Source organism: Podarcis bocagei (assembly GCF_964188305.1).
Source record: "Podarcis bocagei genome assembly, chromosome: 10".
NCBI classification, from domain to species: domain Eukaryota; kingdom Metazoa; phylum Chordata; class Lepidosauria; order Squamata; family Lacertidae; genus Podarcis; species Podarcis bocagei.
In genome coordinates, this window is record NC_138135.1 from 39,349,018 (window position 1) to 39,373,742 (window position 24,725).

The 24,725-nt window shown below is 39.7% G+C and overlaps 1 protein-coding gene across 9 annotated transcripts; it reads left to right on the forward strand.

Moving 5' to 3' along the window:
* The first annotated feature begins 1,202 nt into the window (after positions 1–1,202).
* CEP83 (centrosomal protein 83) lies at positions 1,203–24,623 on the forward strand. Of its 9 annotated transcripts, none has more exons than XM_081210942.1 (17): positions 1,749–1,836; positions 2,247–2,306; positions 3,630–3,888; positions 5,204–5,354; positions 7,408–7,500; positions 9,529–9,660; positions 10,399–10,650; positions 12,540–12,671; positions 17,449–17,563; positions 18,478–18,622; positions 19,038–19,187; positions 20,573–20,648; positions 21,639–21,796; positions 22,807–22,936; positions 23,804–23,907; positions 24,096–24,273; positions 24,414–24,623. In XM_081210942.1, the coding sequence occupies exons 3-17, from the start codon at positions 3,740–3,742 to the stop codon at positions 24,603–24,605; spliced, it is 2,157 nt and encodes a 718-aa protein (XP_081067068.1). In that variant the 5' UTR covers positions 1,749–1,836; positions 2,247–2,306; positions 3,630–3,739; the 3' UTR covers positions 24,606–24,623. The 9 variants fall into 9 exon arrangements, with proteins under 9 accessions (XP_081067067.1, XP_081067068.1, XP_081067071.1 ...); XM_081210945.1 differs by having other exon boundaries at positions 1,758–1,836; positions 2,247–2,293; XM_081210943.1 differs by lacking the exon at positions 1,749–1,836 and adding an exon at positions 1,857–1,953.
* Positions 24,624–24,725: the final 102 nt, after the last annotated feature.

Genomic DNA, 24,725 nt, shown 5'->3' on the forward strand with positions numbered 1-24,725 from the left:
TCAGAAGAAACGGGTCTGTCGGTCTCACATTTTATGCAGGTTGAGATCAGGAGGATGGGCGTAGCTAAGGTGGAAGAGGGAAGGGCAGCTGTCCCCTCTAGAACAAGTAAAACAATAGAAATACTTAACTAACTAACCAATCAGGTAGGTTCCGCCCCCACCTAACAAAAGTTCTGCCCTTACTAACAAAAATCCTGGCTACGCCCATGATCAGGAGTAGGTTATCTTCAGACTCAACTAGATTTTAAAAAACCAAACACACCCTCAAATTCTTACAATTGCTCTCAAAATGGCTAGTTTGAGTGATCCACTGGTGTTTCTGAGAAGCAGTGCCCTCCATGCACCTGCTCAATGAATAGTGTAACAAACAAAAATCTGCCCTTATTCCCTTATGGGGAACACAAGAGCCCTTAATAGAGTCCTTTGCAGGTTCTCCATCGGTCGGAGAAAATAACAGGCTAACCAGAGAATATTGAGAAGCAAAGCAGCTCGTAAGCCTGTTCTTTATTGTACTGTTGCAACAGGGTGCTCTCCTCACACGCAGGAAAGGAGGAGGACCCAGAACAAAGGTGTGCCTGCCCTTTATATTTTAAATTGCTCGCCCTTGAGTCCAAGACCACCCCCAGAAACATTATACATACATCACAAGAAGGGGTGTAACTCAAGACCACCCCTCAGATACATCAAAGCTACATCACAGAAAGGAGTGTAGCTCAAGACCACACCCCCCATACATCATAACTACATCACAGAAAGCGCTGTCTACAACATAAATTTGAGTGCATTGTTTATCTCCTGTCTGGCAGACCTGTTAATGGTCACTTGTTTGGATACCCTGGGGAGCCTGGCCAGTCTTTTGTAATGACAAATACTTAGTTCCTGAGCCAGGTCACAGGCTCACCCTATTCATACACAGAAATACCCTTAAGACAGGATTTGTGAACAAAAAGACAATGGGGAGGCTTTTCCATTTTCCTTCGACCTTGCAGAGAAATATTTGAGGTCAATTTGGGAGGGACAAAATGGTTCCAGCACTTTTTCTGTGGGGTTTCATATGTGGTTTATATATGCCGTTATGAACATTTTATCTTCATATATGACCTTATTTTTTTATTTCAGTAGTTTGATCCCTACTAACATTGTATGGAAACAAAAATTTTTGACTGCACTATTCATGTTTGGGGAAACATTGCAGTACATTCCAAAACGACCTTTTCCATATCTGTGGCTAGGGGGACTAATTCTAACTACAAATCTGTATCTCTGATTAGTACAAAACAGGTGAATGGCGTGCGTTCTTCTTTTCATGAGATGTGAAAACGAGTTACGTTGCAGGATGAACCATGTACAGCTCTTTTGTTTTTCCTGACCACTTGAAACTTAGGAACACTACCAAACGGGAACGAACAGCTTTGTTTCAAGTAAATTTAACAGCTTTGTGCCTGCTGGGAAGGAGCTCATTAATTCCATGGGGCTGGCTCCTAGGAAAGCGGGGTCAGTCAGGAATGTACCCTAAAACTCGTTCCCCGCCCCCCACGCCTGAAGTATTGGTTCCCTCTCATCAAAGGTTAGTGCACTTCGTTTTTAAAGAACGCAAGAACCGCCTCCTCCGATTAGAACGGTCTCTACTTTGGGCGTAATCAAGCAGCGTTCCTGAGAAACGGACAAGCTAAGGGTTAACACGATTAGCCCCGCCCACTTTTGCCTTCGCGCGCCGCCTCCCGCCTCTTGCATCTATTGCATCGTGGCAACCACGCTTCCGCATTCCCGTGATGCCCCGGGGCTGGCGAAGATATTGTCCGGTGGGTTCCAGGCGCCAGCTGACAAAATGGAAAGGTAGGCGAGCATACGGGTCCCGGGAGGGCTCAGCGGAAAACGAGAGGGGCGGGGCGAGCGGAGCCGAAGCGCCATTTTTAAACAGCCGAGGCAACCGATGCCCGCCTGAGGTGGCGGGTAAGCGAGGAAGGGAAGGAGGCAGGGCTGGGCCGGCGGGGCAGAGCTGCTCCTGAGGCGGTTGGCGCTGCCCGTTTGCTTCGCGGTTCTCGTTCTTTCGACGTGGGTCGGTCAGCCGCTTTTCCTTCGCTGGAGGTTTCCCTTCCCCGCCCGCCTTTCGCCTTCGCCACGGCCCTCTGAGGTAGGCCGGTGAAGGAAGACCGGCGTCTCCCCGCCAAAAAACCCCAGTCCCAGTGAGACGAAATACGGAATATTGTCATCTAGGGCTTTTTCTTTTCTTTCCTCGCTATCAGGAACTTTGTTCCCGCACCTCTCAGGTGGGCGCCATTGCCATTATAAGGTAGGCGTTCACGGTGAGCTTCTCTTTTTCTACAAAAAAAGCACTGTAAAGTAATGCCACTCTAGATAGTTTCACCGGCCAAAGGGATTTTTTAAAAAATACCGCCAAGGTGCTCGTAAGGTAATGCTGGCTAACCGCTCTAGTTCTGCTGCTCTTAAAAGTTGCGTGCAATGTAGCTGCACTGATTTAAGCAGCTCTCTAGAAATAACCGCTCACAGTTTTATAAGCATTTGGAAACTTAACCACAAGGGGTCAGTATAATCCAAATGGATTACTGTCTTCTATATTGCACAATTAGCATCTATCCTAATATTTATTCCGGTATCTTTTATCAAGGCTGTTGATAATAATAATAAAACAGAAATAATAAAAGATATGGTTTGAAAAACGAATCTTTTAAAAACAGGGTGAGATCCAATGAGGAGACTTAGTCTCGCCCCCCCATCTGTTTTGGGGAGCTGTGCACGGTAGGAGAAATCCCATTGTGCAAGCAGACTTACACTATTGGATGTCACCCAGTAATCATACAACAAATAAAACTTCAACTCTACACACTAGATGTGTATTTAACTTTTCAGCATGTAACTTTATTGTAAGTATTAAAATTTGTGTTTCAAATCCATTGACCTTTTAATTGCAAGACATTTTCTGGCAACCCCAGCTCCTCAAATTTTATTTAGTGGGCATGCTTTAAGCTCTGGTGTAAAGTTCTTTTTACTAGTTTAATGTTTGTGCTTAGTTTTGATTTATAGCCTATCCTGTGCCAAAGCCTGAAGGCTTGTATTTTTACTATTATTTTCTCTTCCTCAATAAGTTTAGGCATAATGTGTCAAATAAACCAATATTAATTGTTTTACAAAACAATATTAGTCATATCGCATAGCTAAAACCATTGGTAGCTTCAGTTTAGTGCCTAGCATTGGCAGGGAAGATTTTAGCAAGGCATTCAATGCAGGCAAAGTGTTGAATATTATACTGGTTGTAACTTGCATCTGTCACAAAGTGGGATGCATTATCCTCAGAGGATATTGCACAGTTTGGCTGTCTTCTGTATAATCCTTCAGAGTAAACAGTCCTGCGGGAACAGAACTTTTGCACCCAAAGAAAAAAATGGTTTAGGTAATGGGGAAGTTCATGCAGTGCTTTCATAAATTAGCTTTGTTTAATGTGGTTGATTTGAGAATGAAATCAGATTAAAACACCCACACTATATATATGTATTTTCAAAGATACCCTTGTCAGAGAAATAATGAAGCTTTTGAACATGTATTCAAAGCAGAGCCTTTTTAACCATGAATCCATTGACTACTAATTGGGTGCTTTTCTGTTTGTACAGGTAATTTGGCCTCAAGGGATTCCCTCAGGAGAGAAAGAGGTCTCTATGACGGTGGCAGGCTTGTGCTGACAGCTTTATTAACAGTGTCATCTCATTAACATTCAGTCAGAATGGACACTTTTCCACATATCCTTTCATCAGTTGGTGGAAGTGGAGATCTTAGCTCACAAGCAGAAGTACAAAAACTGTTAAATGATGAAAGAATGCGGTGTGAACACCATAAAAACAATTACCAAACTCTTAAAGCAGAACATACAAGGTATAGTATGCTTTCTTTCTTTTTGATGTTGAGCTATTTAATTAAATGTTTTGATCATGAAAATAAAATGTAAGTTTTCTATAGCTAAACTAGTTGCAGTACTAAGCAGATGTTAGACAAATAGTATTCAAGTTTAGCACACTGCTACAAACTTTTACTGGGGGCCAGTTTGCAGGAACTTGATGACAACAGGTGGATTTGCATGGTTATGTCGCAGCCACCAGGGATGGGTAGACAATTTTTGGCTGGTATTCCCACCTCAATGTGGAAAAGGCACCATTGCCCAAAGATACACAATGTACCTTCACACAGTGACGTCCTTTTCTGTGTCCTGGTATTTCCTGAGGGGACATACTGGGTGGGCATGTGTGCTGTTGGACGTTGCCTTCAGGCAGTGGCAACCAGCTCTTCCATCTGCCCAACATTATTTCTTTGGCCGGTATGGGCAGTGTACTGTTGAAGCTTGGCAAAAGCACACAAACTATTTGCCAAATGGAGCAGCCTCCATGCAGTTCTGTTTCACTTTGCCATTGTATTGCTTCTGGTTTCTGTGAATTGGGCCTCCATTTCTTGGGATGTTGAGATTTCAGTTATTTAGGGAACAATTCTAACTCTTCTCTGCTTGGTAGGGCTTTATGGAGTAGAAGGGTGGCAGATACAGCTCTCCTGCACAGAAGGTGGAGAATTGGCAGATTACCGTGCCAACCTGGAGGTGACCATCATGTGACTGTAGTAGGGCCTGCTTAGGATCCAACATATCCCAGGCCAGTTCAGCCCTACCCCTAGAAAGTTCTGTTTTGGAGATTCCACTGGTTGCTGCCAGTGGGAATCCTGCTAATGGCACTTCCACATTTTTGGCAGGTGGGAGTGGAACTCTGTGCCAGATACAGGCTGCCAGGACTTGCACCCAATCCACTTCCCCCCAGCCCACCACAAAGGGGGGGTTGTATTGTTGTGCTAGTGTATTTAAAAATATGTACAATGTTGATTTTGTGTTTGTGTGTATTGGCATTTTCAGTATAAAAAAACTTTCTAACAGGAAGAAAACGTCAAAGCTGCCACTCAGAACACCTCCATGTTGTTGCTGCTCTTACTTGTTTCAATCTCTCCTTTTCTGTGCAGTCTTTTGGCACAACTCCCTATGTGTCATATTAGCTGTAATTAAGCCTAAGTATGTGTAACTGAAATGAACTGATATGCTTCCCCTGTTTATCCTACTTCCCCTTTCCTCTCCTTTCTCTGTTATCTTCAATGTGCCAAGATATAGATCAGTAAATTGAAAAGCAGATACATTGTAAAATGATTTTTTTTTCAGGCTTCAGAATGAATATACAAAATCACAAAATGAGCTCAAACAGTTGTTACGTGAAAAGCAGACAGTTCATGATAAATTTCAGTGTCTGCTCGGTGAATTCCGAGATGAATTGTTGGATAAATCAAGAGAAGTAGAGGAGTTAAAGAAGCAGGTGCGGCCACAATTCTTTCTTTTAAGTTGCGTTATTCATACACAGTGTCTTAATCTACATTGCTAATTATGTCTGGTGTTCTTGTTAAACTGTGGCTGGTATCTAAAGAATTGCAGTTGGGGGTATAGTTCTTACTTTTCTTACCACATATTTGTATTGTGGTAGTGCTGCTGCTGTGACTCACCTTAGATCATCCATGCCCTGATAGTGAGTCCCAGACCACTGGCTGAAGACCAGTGGCTTCGATCATGTAGGAGTACTTTGTGACTGTTTTTCTCTTCATTCAAAATATCTCCATGCCATACTCTGCTCAGTTTGAAAAATAAATTTGACATGAGGCATGGGAGCTGCCATTTCAAAAGACGTTTAAAGACCCCTTTGACTCATGTAACTTGTTGTCTGGAACATGACATGCACTTTTACTACAGTCGTGCCTTGGAAGCTGAACGCCTTGGCACTTGTACATTTTGGCTGACGAATGCTGCAAACCTGGAAGTAAGTGTTCCAGTTTGCAAACATTCTTTGGAAGCTGAACATCCAGTGTGGCTTCCGATTGGCTGCAGGAGTTTCCTGGAGCCAATCAAAAGCTGCGCCTTGGTTTCCAAACGTTTTGGAAGTTGAACAGACTTCCGGAACGGATTCCGTTCAGCTTACAAGGTATGACTGTAATGGCTTGCAGGGAGCATCTGATCCATTAGATGATTTTGCCCAGCTTAAATTGTTTTTCTCAGTTGATTGGAGGAAGGGCAGGGTGTGTGAAATATAATATGTCAAGAAATTTTATCTCTCCTGGAATATTGTACACTCTTATTTTTCTTCTTTGGCGATCACTCGTAGCTGAGTAAGATTGTCTTCCATGAGCATGGTCTTAACAGCGAGTCCATAAGTGACTGCGGAGGCCAATTCTAGATCCAAACGTCCTTCCACAGTGGGGACATAGGTTTCCGGACAGGACATTAAGAAGGAGTGATACTGCATTTACTTATTTGTGTACATAGTTTATATCCAATTTCTTCAACATAGATATATGCTCTTAAAGTGGCTAAAAGAGTTGTAAGAATTGAAGTACAATATAAAGTCATAAATAAAGCATGCAAACTAAAACAGCAATAGCCAATTTAAGTAGAAGATAAAATCATTCATGTCTAAGTTAAAGAATGCTTAAATTAGTAGTCCTAAAATGCCCAGAAAACCATGAATTGCACTTAAATTATAATAATGAGATGTTTTTGGGAGGGCATTCCAAAGCTGTGACGGGTCACTGCTAAAAAAAATATGCCTTTCTAAATATTTCATCCATATTAAAATGTTTCCCTATCACATGTTCATGAATTTGAGAATATTATTTATTAATAACTTAATTCCACTCTTCTTTCAAGCAGCTCACGGCAGCTATGGAGTTTATTTAATTAATTATTTTTTACACCTCTTTATATTTCATAGAAATCTCTTAAGTGGTTTCTCTCTCTCCCCCACCCCCCAACATTTATCTTAATAACAACCATATGACTTACAGTAGGTTGAGAGACAAGTGCCCAAGGTCATCCAGTCAGTTTCATGACTTGAGTGGGGATTTGTACCTGAGTCTCCATAGTCCTAGTTATTCATACTGTGTCTCAACACTGAATTTTTATTAGTTAGGTAGACTGTATACTATAACAAATATGCATCTACCTTTGATCTGTGTTAGGAATTGTGCAGTGCCGTTTTATACATGTCTATTCACAAGCCAGCTGCATTGAGCTGAACATACCTTACTTCCAGGTATGTTTAGGACTGTAGATTTAGCTTGTATTTTCCTTTGGTTGAGTCATTTTGGCAGTTGCCCAGTAATGAAAACCTTGTTGTAATAGCAGGGTTCAAACAGATCCTATATGTTTTTATTGTTGCCAGTTCCAGTACTTTAGGAATATATGCAGCATAACAGGATAATATTGGAGTGTTTCTATCCTTAGGTGGGGGAACTCCAGATCTTTTAAGTGGCGGCATAATCTTCATAGAGACAAATGATGAAACAGTTGCTTTCTTTTTATGTGTTTCTTCGGACATGTAGGTAATTACTCCACAGAAGTTAGAGTTGCTTAAAACAGAAATAAGAGACAACATAGAAGCACCTCTGAAAGAGAATCTTCGAAAGCTAGATAAAGTAAGTAGAAACAAAGTTTTCTATGAAATGAAAGTTTTATATCCAGCCTTGTCTTCAAAGTATAAAAATATTTTTGGTTAGCTAGCTCCATAATTAGTTACAATTTTTCTAAGCAAAATATATTTTCCTATCTACTGTTACTTATATTTGATGGACAGGAGAGGTCAGTGTTTATCTTCTTTCTAATAACATTTAAATGCAAGCTAGTTAAATAACAAGGTGAGCTTAAAGACCCATGGATCGAAGTTATCTTGCCATGAAGCATAACAGTTTGTTTTAATTCAGCTTACCTGGTTGAACACAACAGCAAGCAAATGTCTGTAAAAGTGACATTAAATTCTGATAAAGTCCTCTCCCTGGCTACATAGGAGAGGGAAAGTGTAGTGTGTAAGCCTGTTTTGCTCAGGCACATTCTGGCTCACCTATGTCATGTTAAACTGGGTTAATGTTCCATGCAAATGCAACCATGCAATGGCTCCTCTTTTGTGATTAAAGAGGCTGGAGATAGGATCTTACCCATTGCACTATTAAGATTTTGGACCCACGAGAGTCACAGAGGCTGGTACAACCCTTCAGTGACTAAAGGTAACAATAAGAGAACAGGATTCTCTTGACAGTGGCTCAAGGCTATCTCAACTAGGGCTGGGCGATATGTTGAAAACCAGATAACGATATATTTATTACCAGTTAAACATAGTGATATTTCGCTATATCACAATATGCGAAATAAGGCTGGAGGTGAACATGGCAATGTCCTGGCAGCTGCTACTACTTATGGGTCTAACTCTGAAACTGAAATTTTTTTACTTAACATATTGTCACAACTGTTATGCTATAGTACTACTGTACCAATAGTAGCACAGTTTCTGTAAAATCAAAGTTGTAATTAGTAAAGTAGTAGCATAGATATCAAAGCTTCCCTAAAAATTTAATTACATTACTAAACAAGAAAAAGCAAATTCAGTGTCACACTTTTAGATATTCAGATATCCTTGGTTGAAAAACCCAGTGTTTTTTGCCGACTGGTGGCTGCTGCTTCACAAAAACAAATGCACCACATACACCACCAACGGATGTGGGGGGGGGGGAGACACACATAGACACTCGCACACTCACAAGCAGTACTCACATCCAAATGGAGGGGGGAATGACAGAAGATGGTCAAATGCCAAAGCAAGGTGTTTGTTTTTACTAACCCCCATTTGTTTTTACTGGGGGGAAAGGGCTCCAGAATTCCGAACCTTGCAGGCTTTCCCTAAGTCAACTACAAGCCTGGCGCCTTTAAGCAAGAGCCTTGAGGGAAGAAGTCCCTGCTTGCCGGCTGGATGGCTGGGGAGACAGAGAGCTAACCATTTCTCAAAGTTCCATTTGGCGATATCTGCTTCACGATACTTAACTCAGCCTGTAGTAATTTGTAGTGAATTGCTCCTCCTGCATAAGACAGGGAAGGTTGACTGATGGTGACTGCTAACCGGTTTTCAAAGCTTTGTTTGGTGATATCAGCTGGGCGATATTTGAGTCAGCCTGCTGTAGTGATTTGTAGCTATTTCTTGTTGCTGCCGGAGGCAGGGAAGAGCTGACCGAGGTGGAGTTAGCAAGTGCTGCACACACAGGAAGAAGCATCGGCTTCCTGGTTTTTCCAATATTGTGATTTTTTTAATACCACACAAACAATATGTGATAAATTGCAAAGTCATTAAAAAAACTGTTATCATGATTTGATATATTGATTTATAGCACAGACCTAATCTCAACTGTTCTCCACTTCCTGGCAATATGACTCCACTGCCGCAATGGTCACTGGCAAGGAGCATTCACCGTTGCTTCTGGAGCTTAAGCCAACCAATAGTATTATTGTATTTCTTTTGATGCAACTGTAAATGTAGCCATCAAAAACAATTAACAATTGTTGACCTGTTTTCAGTTTACACCTGATACTTACTAAACATCTTGTGTGCTCATTTTTTTCTGCATGGGTTTGTATTTTTTATTCACTTTGATTCAGTCACATATGTTCTTCTTAATTAGGAAGCAGAAAAATGGAGAACAGAATATAACAAACTTCGCTATGAACATACTTTCCTTAAATCAGAGTTTGAGCATCAGAAAGAAGAACATGCCCATATTTTAGAAGAGAACAAATTAAAATATGAATCTGAGGTAAGGACGAATTTTTTAATATAAGAAAAACCATAACATTTCAATATGAATTTAATCAACTGTAATAAATTTGAACCTTGCCTAAAGCATAATCAGTCAGGCCTTCTGCTTCATGAATGTCTTAAGAAAAAGGATGAAATATGCAGTTTACCATATGTTAACTTTAAAGTAAGTCTTGCTGCATTCAGCCAACTTACTCCCAAGTAAATGTGTGTAGGACTGCAGCCTTACAGTTGTGATAATGAACTAATTGCATATTTCATTGTTCTACTGTTCTTAATCAAGTGAAAACATCTTAGAAAATATGTTGATATTTTTCCTGACTAAAAAATTACCTCAGGTGTGTTATTGGTTCCAGTTTTATGGGGGACACATTTCTGTCACTTTAATTTTTCTGTGAGAAACATGGCCTATAAAACATAGTGCTACTTTTACCAATGCATTGCTTATTTTGAATGAAATGAAAATGTGTTTTCATTTTAGAACAAATATATTTACTTCTATGTGCTTTTCTAGTACTTCTGGGCTTATCAACATAACGTTATAATTAAATACACTTTGACCAATTCCAAGCACAGGACCATGGTTTGTGGGAGGTGGGTTCTCATTCCCTCCCTCCCGTCTGCATACATGGTTATGTGTGCACCTGGTGCAAGGAACCATTGAATCTTTTGGGTTTTCTGACGTCACACTCAGACTGGAGTGGGCCCATAGTGTTGTCTGTTCAATTACTCATAGATAACGAGACTTGGCAAAGATAAAGAAGAATTGCATAATCAGCTGCTTAATATTGATCCTACAAGAGATGGCAAGCGTGTGGAAGCACTATTAAGAGAAAAGGCTCAACTAGTTCAGAAATTAAAGGGTTTTGAAGCAGAAGTAGCAGAACTAAGAGCTCAGAGGGAGAACTCTGGTATGCAAGCAGAAAATGTGCAAAGAATACAGGTGCGACAGTTAAGTGAGATGCAAGCTACAACACGATCCTTGGAGGTAGGAGATTCTGATTGTCTCCCTACAAGACATAGTAAAGGTGTACACTGTGTGTTAACTTAAACAATGAGAAACTCACATCAAGCCATCAATTATCTTGATTCTTCCTAATCAGATTTACATTTCCCTAATAGTAATAAGATTACTTCTTTGCAAAGTAGTTCTGAAAAATATGATAGATTTATCTACAAAGTGGTTTGAGTCATGATATTTGGAATAATCATTGTGGAGTCTACAGGTTTGAACTTTTTACATGAGATTAAAAGTAGAAGGATATTTTACTCTGGTAAACAAACCTGTGTAGAAACAAATAAATATATAAGCTGAATAATATACTAAGGTCCAAAACATTCAATAAGCAAATTCTACAAATGGGTCCGGCAACAATATCTTATACAGCTGTTCAAACTTATTAGGAGACTAGAGGTTGTGAGGGGGCATTTACAGGAAGGTAAGTTTTTTTTTTAAAAAAACCCCCACCTCCCTATTCTAATCACCCCTCGCCAGATCACCATATTTTTCCACCTATAAGACGCCCCCATATATAAGACTCAGGGACTCGGATTTAAGAAAATGGGGGGAGATGGCCCAGAGTATAAATGCCCCCTAATTTTTGACATTATTTTTTAGGTAAAAAACCTAGTCTTATACAGGGAAAAATATAAGCTGTTTGCAGCTTGAGTAGACCAATTTCCTCTTCCCCCACCTTCAGTTTCCTATTTTCTTTTTCTTCAAAGGATCCCCTAGCATTGTGTGTGTCCAGGAAGTTCACAGGTTATTGTCAGGCTTTAAATGCAACTTGCATATTCTGTGAAGCTGGGGAGATGTCTGGGTAAATAGAAACCACTTCCTTATTTTTTATGACCCTGTTTTGCTTGCCAGCTGATAGCAAATTTATATGGCTGAGTGCCAATCAGAGAGAATAAATGGGGTCTGCAGGGCAATGCTGCAGTGTTATCCCCACCCATAAAAGCAGTTCCATGATAATGGCTTCAGACAGGACCACAATACCTCAAGAAATGCGTCTTATATGAACTGACCCGGACCCTGAAATCATTATCTGAGGCCCTTCTTTGGGTGCCTTCCCCACATAAGGTCTGGAGGGTGGCAACACAAGAACAGGCCTTTTCTGTGGTGGCTCCTTGTTTGTAGAATGCTTTCCCCAAGGAGCCTCACCTAGCACCTTCATTACATATCTTTAGGCGGCAGGTGAAAATGTTTCTCTTCAACCAGGCATTTGGCTGCTTAGCATTCTATGCCCTTTTAAATGTCTTTGTGGGAGATGATCATTGGTTTGTTTTTGTTTTTAATTATGCATTTTGTGTTTTCATTTTGTATTTTTAAGTTGTGAACCTCCCTGTGATCTTCAGATGAAGGACAGTATACAAATTTTAAAAATAAAATAGGTTCATGAGCTTTATATTCCTGTTCAGGTCTGAGAGGGAGAGAGGCTGTTTTAGGAAGGTAGATGGGAGAAAGGACATTCCCTTCCCCCTTTCTGCTGCGGTGCTCCATGTTGCTGAAGAGCTGCCAGCCCCAAACCTGAGCATTTTATAACTATGCAATATCGAGATGTAGTTCTGGTGCTTGAACTAGCCCTAGCTTCCAAGGGGAGCTATTTAACTTCAGAGCAAATAAGCTAACCATATAAAATATGTTAATGTAAGTAAAATGACCCACAGATCTCCAAAAAGATTTGAGACTTCACATGCTTACTTACTAGAAGTAATGGTACTGATTTTATTGGCCTCTTGAAACCAGTGCATCAGTCCCAGCCAGGTGGCGAGGTTTTGAGTGAAGGAACCTTACTTTTGTGCAAATAGGTTTTGAACTCTGCTTCAGGATTCATTTCTGTGAAGCAATTTAAGATTTCCTTTCTTAATTTTAAGGCTGAAAAACAATCCCTTAAGCTGCAGCTTGAACGCATTGAAAAGGAACTGCAGATGAGCAGTGAGCAAAATACGCTCTTAAGAAGCAAGCTACATAAATCTGAACGAGAGATCAGTGCCTTGACAACTAAAGTAAGTATTTTGATGCTGTCAAGACAGTTTTTTGGGAGATGTTAGCAGAACCATTATCACTAATTGTATCTTTGGAGACAAATTGTCTCTGTTACACGGCTTTATTTCTCTCCTTTTTCATAATTCAGTGTTTGAAAAGCCATGTTCTTATTGTCCTTGGATTTTTCTGTTGGCATGAAAACATAGCATTTTGTTTTTGGCACTGTTCCCTAAAGCAGTAATGACATCCACAAATCACATTTAATAACACTTACTGTTGTGAAGATAGGAGGTTGTCTTATGCCACATCAGACTGTTGGTTGGTCTAGCCCAGCACTAATAAACTCTGAGAACTAGTTACTTGAGGTAGCAAACCGGAGAGAGAACTTCTGGCCTAATCTTTTCCTTGACATGCTTGTTCTCTGTGTGGAGGATAAATGTGCTGCAAGATTTTAGTCATGTACAGACTGAAGTGATAGTCCAGAAGCAGTTTTACTGTGACCAGTGGTAACATGGCTGCATGGGCATCAGCACTTGCATGAGTGGAAGTTCCTTGCATGTGAAAGTGGGATCAGTGACTTTTAAAAAAATCCACCTTGCTTTTTAAGATGTAAGGCATGCCTTCTCAATAGGTATATAAACAAGAAATTGCTGGATCAAGTTAATCTAAATAGCCAGTACTTTCGCTTGCGATCTCAAGATTCTCACTCTTTAAATGTTAGTGGGCTTTTATTTCTTGGATGGGGAGAATTGTAGTTTCATGTTCTCAGCCTGAAGCTTGTGCCAAATCTCACCTGTGATAACAGCCTATTTCTTAGAAAGCACCTCCCCCCCCCCATCTCAATTCTGTTTGGGAAAGGGGAAAAAATAAGATGTCTTGCAGCGAGTCTAAGCTGCCTAAAGAGAAGGGGTGGAGATGGGATCCAGATTAAGATAGTTGTGCTTAAGTCACAATGGGACTTGATTTTAGTGGGAACTAAGTGCAATTGACTTTGTCTGGATCCAACCAAGGACAAGTAGAAAAATGCAAGTAGAAGCAAGAGGTTATGGAGACATGGGTTAATGGAACCTGATGTATTCAGGGTCAAAGACTGTGGCAACAGAGAAAAAGTACTGGGGGGAGTAGCTGGTAAAGTGAATGGAAATATTTGCTTTCATATTATGTTGTGTATTTTGCTTTGCCAAATTTCATATTGTTTCCTGTTCTGGTGGAGCCACTTTTAACCTGATATTTACCACAATATAGAGATAAACAGCATTAATAGCTGCTGAGTGTCATGCGCCCAGAAAGTGGCTTTCAAATATTTACATATTTTGAGCCTAAAATAAGTATATTCCCAAATAATTTCTTATGTTAGAGCAGGAGACTTCCCCTGCAGCTATGTAAATGGCTTAGAGAAATTGTTCCTCATATTATTCTGTTTTCTTCCTTCCGTGAGGGCAAAATAGAAACTATGTTTTAAAGCACAGAAGCACGAAAACAGAAACTGGGTAACCACAAGATGACTGTTGGAGATTGTAGAAATGATAAACTGTGATCTTTCATCTTAACGGCCTTCTATGTACGCTGATACCTGCAGTAGTAGCTATTATTAAAGAAGCCAGGCATCCATATGATAGAGAATGGAGCTGCAACTACTTCAGTGTGGAATAAGTCTTATTGTGAGAATTAACATTAAGTATAAAGAAAGTATAATAGGGACGCGGGTGGCGCTGTGGGTTAAACCACAGAGCCCAGGACTTGCCAATCAGAAGGTCGGCACTTTGAATCCCCGTGACGGGGTGAGCTCCCGTTGCTCGGTCCCAGCTCCTGCCCATCTAGCAGTTCGAAAGCATGTCAAAGTGCAAGTAGATAAATAGGTACCGCTCTGGCGGGAAGGTAAACGGCATTTCCGTGTGCTGCTCTGGTTTGCCAGAAGCGGCTTAGTCATGCTGGCCACATGACCCGGAAGCTGTACGCCGGCTCCCTTGGTCAATAAAGTGAGATGAGCGCTGCAACCCCAGAGTTGGTCACGACTGGACCTAATGGTCAGGGGTCCCTTTACTTTTACCTTTATAAAGGAAGTATATTAAGGAAGCCCACTTCTCTACTGGTCAATTCCCCCCCCCCCATCAGCTCATGCACAGTGGGCATGTTACCTCTTTTTCCTGGAGGAAGAGGCAGGCCACCCACACCCCACCTGTGCCAAGTTGCCTTAGCACATGTGGATGGCACTGGAGGAGGCAGCGGCTTTGGAACAGGCAGAAGCTGCGCACAGTGACACTAATTGTCTCCATAGCTGGCTGTTGCCGCCTTCCTCCCCACCTCCTTTCCAACATCGTAATATGCCGCCATATCGTGATATTTAGCTGGTGGTGTATTGCAATATTGGAAAGCAGATACTGCCCAGCCCTACAGGAAACCACTGAAAAGGATCTCCAAGATGTTTTGGAGGACAATAGCTCAGAGGTGTGCTTTGTATGCATCTCCAGGTAGGGTGAAGGAGAGCCCTCTGTAATCTTGAAATGTCACTGCCAATTACTGTGGACAGTTCTGAGCTAGATGTAGCAGTGGTCTGACTTGGTTTAAGGCAGCTTCATATGATCCTGATCAGCAGTGATACAAAATCTAACATTTTTAACTAGAATAACCATTGATGACAGGTAGAAGGGATGTGGTCAAACCTTGTGATGGGTAAATGACAAATGGAGCTTCCTTTTTACTTTAAGAAAATCTGTGTCTTAACTGTAGTTGCTTAATCAAATACTAATTATTAAAACTTGTGTAGCTTCTACACTGGCGGTTGTGATTACATTTGACATTGAAAAATGCTTTCTCCTACTGCTTAATTCTCAACAACCCTGTAATTACTGTACTAGGAAAGTTTAAACTAGAATTTCGGTTCATTTCAGACAATGATTGTCTTCAATGTTTTGATTTTTCTATTGAAAAAACATTGTTACTTACAAGGCAGGAAGACAGCTGCTTCGGTTTTACATTGTGTTGGGTTTGTGACGAAGCATGTTGAAATTCCTTCTCCAAGGTTAGCTATTTGCAAGTGACATATAGGAGATAGATGATCTGCCATAATACTGAGCCAATTATACCAGGCCAGTGATTTTAATGGCATAGTTAAGACTAGCACTTCTCTAGCATGAAGGCTTATGTTGTCAAGGTGACAGATTGCCTCGCAGAACATTGAACTCAGTAAAAAGAGCAAGTTGCCAAATTGTGTTCATCCTCTGTGTGTCTGTTTTAAAATCTCTTAATACACTGTAGATGTTTTAGACATCTGAATGCTGGCCTTTAAGGATGCTCTTTTATGTTAACACCTTAATGATAGTAGTACAGGCAGGTCCCAGTTTCTGAACAAAATGTGTTCCCAGGAAATCACTTGTTAGAAAGCATTTGCATAACAAGCTGACGATTTCCATTCTTTGCTATGGAAATATTTCTAATCTGTGGTCTCTCTCCCTGTTCTGCCGTGGTTACTTCCTAAAATGGCTGCTGCCAACTAGCAGAAAAGAGACAAAGGAAAAATTGAATTGTCCAGTCTCTCCTGCTCTCTTGATTTGTCCACTCTCCCTCCTTGCACCACCACCATGGTTTCTGCCTGAAAATGGCTGCTGCCGACCAGCAAAATACAAACAAAGGAAGTAGACAAACGGCCTGCTTGGATATCTGAATCAGCCGTTCACATAGTGAGGTTTGAGCATAAGTATGTTCAGATAACTGAATTTGTTTTGATAGCAGTATCTGCAGGTATTGTATCCCAACTGATCAGCACAGCTTGGAATGGATTGAGTGCATTTCTCAGCAGTGCTCATAAATGAATGAAAAATGTAGTATTCCCACATAGCTGTATAGTATTTTTATTAGAAATGAGGTTGACAGTTTCATTTAAACATTGACCTAAATGCTTAAGCCACTTGGAGCTAATTTGCATGGCTCCAGGAAATAGGTTTTTCATGTGAAATTGGTTTGCATGTGTCTATGTGCACAAGCATGTGCATGCAAGCAAGCCCTGGTTCAGACAAAAAGTTTTCATGTGCAGAGGTGTCTTGTTACAGGTTGTGTATATGTATCAGGTGTACATGTGTATCAGTTATTACCTAGTCTTCAGTTCTTATTAATATCTGTTGCAAGTTACATAATAGCAGATTGCAGTATTCATTAATATTTGTTTGAAATTTTATCTAAGAATTCTCAAATAATATTTGTGTGTGCAAAAGAGAGATGGAGACCCAGCTCCTGTCAAATTGGGTTTAAGGAAGCTGCTGATCAGATGAATGCAGTCTGTTACAGGTACATGACACTAGATTCCCCTATTTGGTCGGACATTGATGAACATAACCTGAAAGCTTTTATGGTCTATTTTTAATTCCCCCCTGTAATTCCCTACTTTGGGAATTAATTTATTATCTTTAATATACTACCTTTCTACCAAGGCACCCAAGATGCCTGAAAGAATATAGTGTTGGGGTCTGCCAGACCTCTATAGGGATGGTGTTCCATTGTATGAGTGCCGCTGTTGGAAAGGCTCTGCTCCTAGTGATTTCCCTGCCACGTCTCATTTGGCGATGACACCCAGAGCAGACTGTGTATTTTAAATGGTTACCATTTTAAAAATATTTTTCATAAATCATTTCAGCTACCATATTTCTAGCTCGGGGAACTTCCTCCTATGGAAGTAGGAGAAAACCTCAGAATCTTTCATCCAGAAGAAGATAGGAGGGATTCTTGCATGATTTTATCCTCCTTGAGCAGAAAAACTGTTCTGATCAAAACTGGAAATTGATAAAACATTATCTTCTATAGGTTGAAGAACTTAAGCATTCACACAAGTTAGAAATAACAAACATCAAGCTGGAAGCGGCAAGAGCTAGGACTGAGATAGAAAGAGAAAGAAACAAGATTCAAAGTGAAATAGATGGTAAAACTTTATTACTTCAGTGATTTGTTATTGCCACCAATTATAGATACAGATTTTTGTCTTTGAGAAAAAATTAGAACAGTCCAGTAAGTACTGTCGTGCAGCCATATCCCTTTCACTGGGATATTTTCATTTTAATGTGTCACTTTCAATAAGCTGCCATGGTTTTTGTCCAACATGTAGCCCCACTGCACCCAGCTATGTGCTCATATACCTGTAAGCTGACATAACAGAAGTAATCATGGATATAATTAGTGTAATTCTTAAATTCAGTGGGGGCTTTTTGCCATAACTGTCATAGCTTTGTGAATATTTAATTTTTAATGTGATCTTTTTCTGGGGTTGGAGGGATATTGTAGCATTTTAATGATAAAGTAAAACATGAATATATTCTCATATTGCAATAATTGTGTGAACCCTCTCTTAAATGAGAATTGTCATCTTGTAACTATCCATTCATCATTATTTATACTTAGATGCTCCCATTAATGCCAGTAGAAATAGCGTCTAATTTTAATTCTGTAAATTCATGTGGAATGCATTTCTGGTGAAGTTTGAACACATTTAAATGTCATTGATTTTCCCACAGGTGAAAGTTAAACAGAAACTTAACCTTCCTTCTGAAACTTGTGGGACATAGGCTGCAATCCTGTGTGCGTGTACCTGGGAGTAAACTTCACTGAACCCAATGGGATTTACTTCTGAGTAAATATTCATTGAAGGTTCTTAGCCTAATTCTATAATACTTCCCTAAAGCTACACTGCTTTAAGTAGTGGGAAAGTTGTGGGCAAAGTTGTACTTGAATGTAGGAAAAATGAATGGTGGCTTACGTGAGTGAGCAACAGATTCAGTTTTATCAGCTTCTGTGTAGTGATTTTCAGAGCTTTCAAATACTGTAAATGTTTAAAAACAGGTTTACACTCAGATAATGAAATACGTAAGAAAACACTTGAGCAGCACAAGATGCTTTTAATAGAAAAGGATCGTGAATTAGTACGCAAAGTACAAGCTGCAGAAGAAGAAGGCTTCCAAAAACTTGCAGCATTACAGGAGGAAAAGTAAGTATGTTCTTGTATGTTTTCTTCCCTTGCTCCAAAAGAGTATAAAATTGTAGCAACTTCCCTGCCTATGAATATAGTCATTGTGCATTATGTTCCAGCTATAAAATTGCTGCTGCTAGTTGCTATTGCTACAGTGGACAGGGTGTTTTAAACGCATCTCACATTGCTTCAGTATTCTGAAATCACTCTTGACCTGTCCAAGGAAGCTACTGAATTAGTTGTTACCTGCCTATGAAATCTGTGGATGGGATCTTCTGCTGTTTCTGCGCTAACCATGGAACACTGAAGCTATGCCAGCCTAGTAGAAATGTTCTCTCTCACATATATATGTTTATATATGTGTGTTTGTGATATGATTTTAAAAAACAAAAATCTGTTTTTCACAGCTCTTAAACACTCCATAATGTTTCAGGTTAGAACTTGAAGCCAGATTATCTGAACTGGAGAAAATCAAAGTGGAGCAAGATACTCAGAGGCAGTTGGAAAAGGATGAGTACAAAGAGAAGTTATCTGCTCTGCAGGTGGCAGAAGAATCCAGCAGAAGGGAAATCAAGGATCTTAGGTAATTTGTAGAGGTTTTAATTCTATTTAGGAATTGGAGTTTTTAACACTTTATCAGAAAGTGTTATTGCCTGCTGAACAAAGCCCTTGACACTTCACTGCTTGTGTCTAAGCTGGGAAGATGTTTTTGTTTCTCCAGAAATGGGTTTATAGAAATAGATATTTAATTGGTAGACCCTTGTTTTGCACCATTTTCTTTGCCAGCTGAAGCATGCTGTTGCCTAAAGTTATTCTTGAAACTTCTACATTTGTTCACAATTACACAATATGTGCACAATACGCCATAAAATACAGTGAAGAAACTGATAACTATTGTATTAGATTTTTTTTTTTTAATTATATCTTATACAAACATATATCACTAAAAGTTGTTTGGAACCAGTCCTCAATACATGCATTGTTACTCCCATTTATTTCCTCAACATCATTTCTCTCCTGCCCTTCAAGTTTGTCTTTCCAGTTTCAGTATTCTCTAAACATTCTATCTGTTAAGAACTTTGGATCGTCTTGTGAACTTTTTATATATTCAACCATGAATTCATACCCATTTACACTCTGATGCACACAACACAGAGAAAATCAAATGAGTCAAAGAGAAGGTCACAAGGAAAAGAAAAGGAGAGATTAAAAGAAAAGTGGGAAATTCAAGTCAAGCATAACAGCAGGTGGTCTTCAGTTTTGTGGCATTTTAAACTTTTTATCTGTCAAAAATGTCTATACCTCTTCTTTGTATACTCAAATCCACTTAACTCTTAGAGTCCAGGTATCAATGTATGTTTTTTATACTATATTTCCAATATGCAATAATTACCTTTATTTAAATGCCAGTTTTGCCGTTCTAATCTTAAGCATTTTGTTCCTTCAAGTTTGAAAGAGCTGGGATGTTTCATAATATCATCACTCCATAAGATCACTTTCCACATTTTCCTAGGACCGACTTAGCATGCTTAGCCAGTTCTCAAAATTCAGCAGTTACTGGACATTTTCATTATATATGTTTCAAAATGTTTCCCTGGCCCCCACACTTCCAGCAGCTATCAATATTAACCCACCATTTATTAAAACATTCCATTGGATGCTCAGTGCATTCTGTGTAGAATATTCTGCTGAATTAGTCTTAGGTATATATCCAAGCCTGAGAGAGGGACAGTCTTATCACATTCATAAGCTATTCTGGTAACCTCTTTTGACGGAAGAGCAGGATAAAAATTATTTAAGTGATAAATATAAAGTAAATGCTGTGGAGTCTCTTTCCAAAATGCTGGAGATTAGTTTTTCATTTAATTCCATAGTTCCACTCTTGTGTCAGATTTTGTTTAATTTAAAAATGTCAATCTAGTGTAGACTTTTTAAAAATCACAAATCCTACTTTGTATTCATTTATAGGCTAAAGATTCAACAGCAAACTATTCATTCTGAGGAGCTTGAAAAAGAGAGAAGTGAAAATGCTAATCTCAAGGGGGTAAGGATTCAACATCATGTTCTGTCATCTTCTCAAGATAGATCACATGACTTTCCTGCTTTAATTGTAGCAGCTTGTATTGAAACCAGCATATGATAAAAGGTGTGCTTGTCAGTAGTGTCTGGCATGTAGATGTGCATTGCATCTGAACAGACTTGTTTCGTTATCATGCCAAGTAGCTGTTGTCTTATTCTTTATGAATCTCTCCTGTTCCTTTTAAAAGTGACTATCATCACATCTTATGACAATGAATTTTGGAAGTTAGCTATTTATGTGCTGTGTGAAGAAGTACTTTCTTTGCCCCAACACGTCTGCCAAACACTTAACACTGGGTGACTAGAGTTGTTTTCCTGTGGGACTAATTTGTATAGGTGACTCCTCCTTCTTGCTCCAGGCCATGCTAGATTGTCTTTAATGCACCTTCTGTGGAAGGTGCTAACTTACCTCCAGTTCTGCTCTGAGAAAACAACTTCCATAGTTTATTTAATATATGAACTTGCAGCTGTATGCATATCACTGAAAAATAATACAATACTTTTAAGAGATGCAAAAATGGCACACGGGAGAAATAAGAAAATGGCACAAACTTGGCACGTGCGGGGAGGGGTGCAGGAGAGCAGGAAAAAATGACCAGCAGCCTTCATGTGAGTGTTTGGGTGCAGAAGAGGTTGTTGGAGAGGGTGATTAGAGGAGGCCAGAGAGCCTTACGGAGAGGCTTGGAGAAACGATGGAGGCTTTTCAAGTGGTGTTCAGGGTGGCTTTTTAAACTGACTGCAAGTAGGCACTCATTTGCAGACGTCTGCAGTAAATGCACAGGGAATAGGATCTATGGCACATTGGGTTGGGTCCTGTAGTATGGCTCCACTTCCTATTGCTCACATGTAACTGCTACAGTTGAGTGATGTGTACATAGGACTTATATGCTGTTTGGTGGGACTTCTAGAGCTTTGCTAAATGATTTCATTGATCATTTTTATGTTTCTTTTGCAGCGCATCCAAGATTTGCAGCTCCAAGTGGCTTCTCTGTCACAGTCGGAGAATAACTTGCTAGTTTCCAATCAGAAACTGAAGGAAATGATGGAGAGATTAAAACATGAATGTCAGAATGCGAGAAGTCAAGCAGAAAGGGCTCAGTTAGATTCAGAGAAGTATGATTTCCTTTTTAATATTTTGCTACTGTTGTCTCAAGAAAGTAAAGTACTGTGGAGAGTAAATGGCCCCAGATGTTTATCTTGGGTTCAGTTGCCTGTATTGTGAATTTTCTCTATTATGATAGATTTGAAATGTGAATTAATTACCATATGTCTTGGTTTCACTACTTATTTGATAGCACTGATAACCTGGATGCAATCCCATGTACACTAATGTGGAAGTAAGCCTAATTAAGCACAACATGCATAGGAATGTGCTGCACATTAAGATGATATCCGTAATGTTGCCATAAAAACACATAGACTCTCTAGGTAGAATTGTGACATAAAGATTTATTAACTAATTATGCCTTTTCTGTAGCAGGAAAGTAATTTACCTTGTTCCATTAAGTGTGAATGTAGCCTGTACGTATAGCCATGTACTTAGTTACCTCTTAATCTATCGTCTGCCTCTCATAGCAACTCACAATAAAAACAATACAGTACGATCACATCTTGCACACAATTAACTTGCACAATTGTAGTCTTGAATGGTTGAAAGTTGGGTGGTTGAAACTGCTTTTGCATTGGGCTTTCCTGGTGCAGAAAGAGCTTTTAAAATCTCTGGATGCTTGCTGGGCTCTGGGATGCTCTTGCAAGATCTCACAGGAACTCAGGCAGCTCTGTGAGATCTCAGGAGAGCATCCCAGAGCCTGGTAAATGATGGTCAATTTTCTCTCTGGATGGATATTTGGACTCACAGGAGCCTTTAATTACTTCTACTAACTCTTTTATAAGGCCATATAGAAGTGCCCCAACATAGTTTTGTAAATGCTGATTTAGCACTTGACATCCTGCAAGTTTCAGATCACCTTTCCCATTGTTTATGGAATTGTAAGAAACATACCTTCTAGGTACGTCTGGATTTCATTTAGCCATGTTCGATATACTCAGCACATTCATGAATGTGGTGATTTAACTGTGGATTTGATATGCAAGAGCAACAGTTGCTTTTTCCCCCCCTCCAGAAATTTGGAAGACAAACATGTTGAATGGCTAGAAGAAAAACATAAACTTATCCAGCGTATTACAGAGGTAGAACAGAAGTATAACCAGATGAAAGAAAAATTGCACCGGGCAGCAGTTGCTCAGAAAAAGGCATGTCACTTACAACATATATCTGAGGGAAGCTTTTTCATTCTGGGTTAGCTAAAATTATGCTTCTATAACAGGATTCTAATTGTAGCCAACATAATGTTTGTAATTTGTAAAAGCTTTTGTGTTTTAAATGGCAAAAAAAAAAGCTGCGATAGTATCGAGAAATAACCCTAGTTGTGACATCTACCGGTAATTTTTGTTTGTGGATAGATATTAACAGCTACACACCAAAGCTAATTAGATTTTTAAAATATGTAGCTATATTTTTTTTCCTGTGGAAAAATGCAAGTGTTGCAGAAATATTTTCACAGCTTTGCTGAGTACCAGCGACCTTTCTTTCCCTCTCCCCCTCCACACCAAATAAATTAACAGGGAATTTCAGTGACTGAGGAGAGAAAGAAGCACAAGGCTTTGTCCCACTACTTGATGTCCTCCTAGTAGGATGTGTTCTTCTTTCTGTTCCTCTTTCCAAGACATATCTTTTCAGTCAGGGTCTCTGTTTGCATCATTCCTGCTAGCCTTTCCCACTTTACAAATGATGTTTGTAATAAAATGACAATAATGTTGTCTCTCTTTTGGTAATCATAGTTAACTCCAAATGGATATGTCCCCGCCCCCCCCCCATAAAAACACCAATTTCGCAAATGCTTCCTCCCTCATACTTGATTATTTTTCTTATTGTAAGTAGGTTGATGTGCTCAGTATTAAGTACCTCCTTCCCAATGAATATATGTACATAATTTGAGAATTTGGGGATAAGACTCCAATTAGAGCATATGGGTTAGAAAATGGTATGCTGCATTGGAAGTCAACAATCAAATGAATGTTTGTTTCTCTAACTATACATAGCATTTGCCCTATTTGCAGAGGAAGACACTTAATGACAAAAAGCAAAAGAAGTTACTGGAGAAGATAGAGCTGTTGGAAGCCAAGAGAGAAGAACTGGAAACAGAAAACCAGGTGTTAAATAGGTACATTGAGATCTTGCTTGCTCTTGAATTTTGTTACGTTTCAGAAACAAAACGACTGTCGTCATTACTTAAGGTTTAACATTGCTTCCAAAATAATTTTTTTGCTGCATCACTTGAGATGGCGTTGGTGGTAAAGTTTGCATGTTTGAAGACAATGTCCTGTTTGTTTCACCTCTTGACTATTTTAGGCAGAATGTTCCTTTTGAAGAACATATTCGCCTTCAGAAAAGACTAAAGGATTTGCAGCGGAGACATAACGAATTCCGCAGGTTAATTTTGTTTCCCAACATCCCAGTGCTGAATCAAGTAGGCTTATTGTCTTCAACTCCAATACCTGGAGCAGAGGCATCCTTCCCTTTCTTGCCGGTAGGTGATAAGCTACATAGGCATTCTCAAAGAGATGGTTTAAGGTGGTGATAACAAGCACAACATCAGATTGCAATGAAAGTGTTAGTCATAGAATATCTCTAAATGTTAAACATAATGGGTTGCTTCTTAATTTCAAGGAGGAACAGCATCAAAAAGAGCTTTCCCTGCTTCGCAAGCGCTTGGAAGAACTAGAAACCACCCAGAGGAAACAGCTACAAGAGCTTGAGGCCTCTACTGAACGAGCTCGGTCAGTAATAAGCACGGACTCAAACTCTGATAGACATAAGCTTGTTGAAGAGTATGGTCTACCAGCTGGGGATGCCAAATAAACACTTGACTCTAAAGCATCATATACTTTTTGTCCTTTGCCAAAAACACACCCAGAAGTGCCTTGAAGTAGAGGATAGTCTGCATCATTGTCTATATTTTTAATTGTTTTTTTAAAAGCA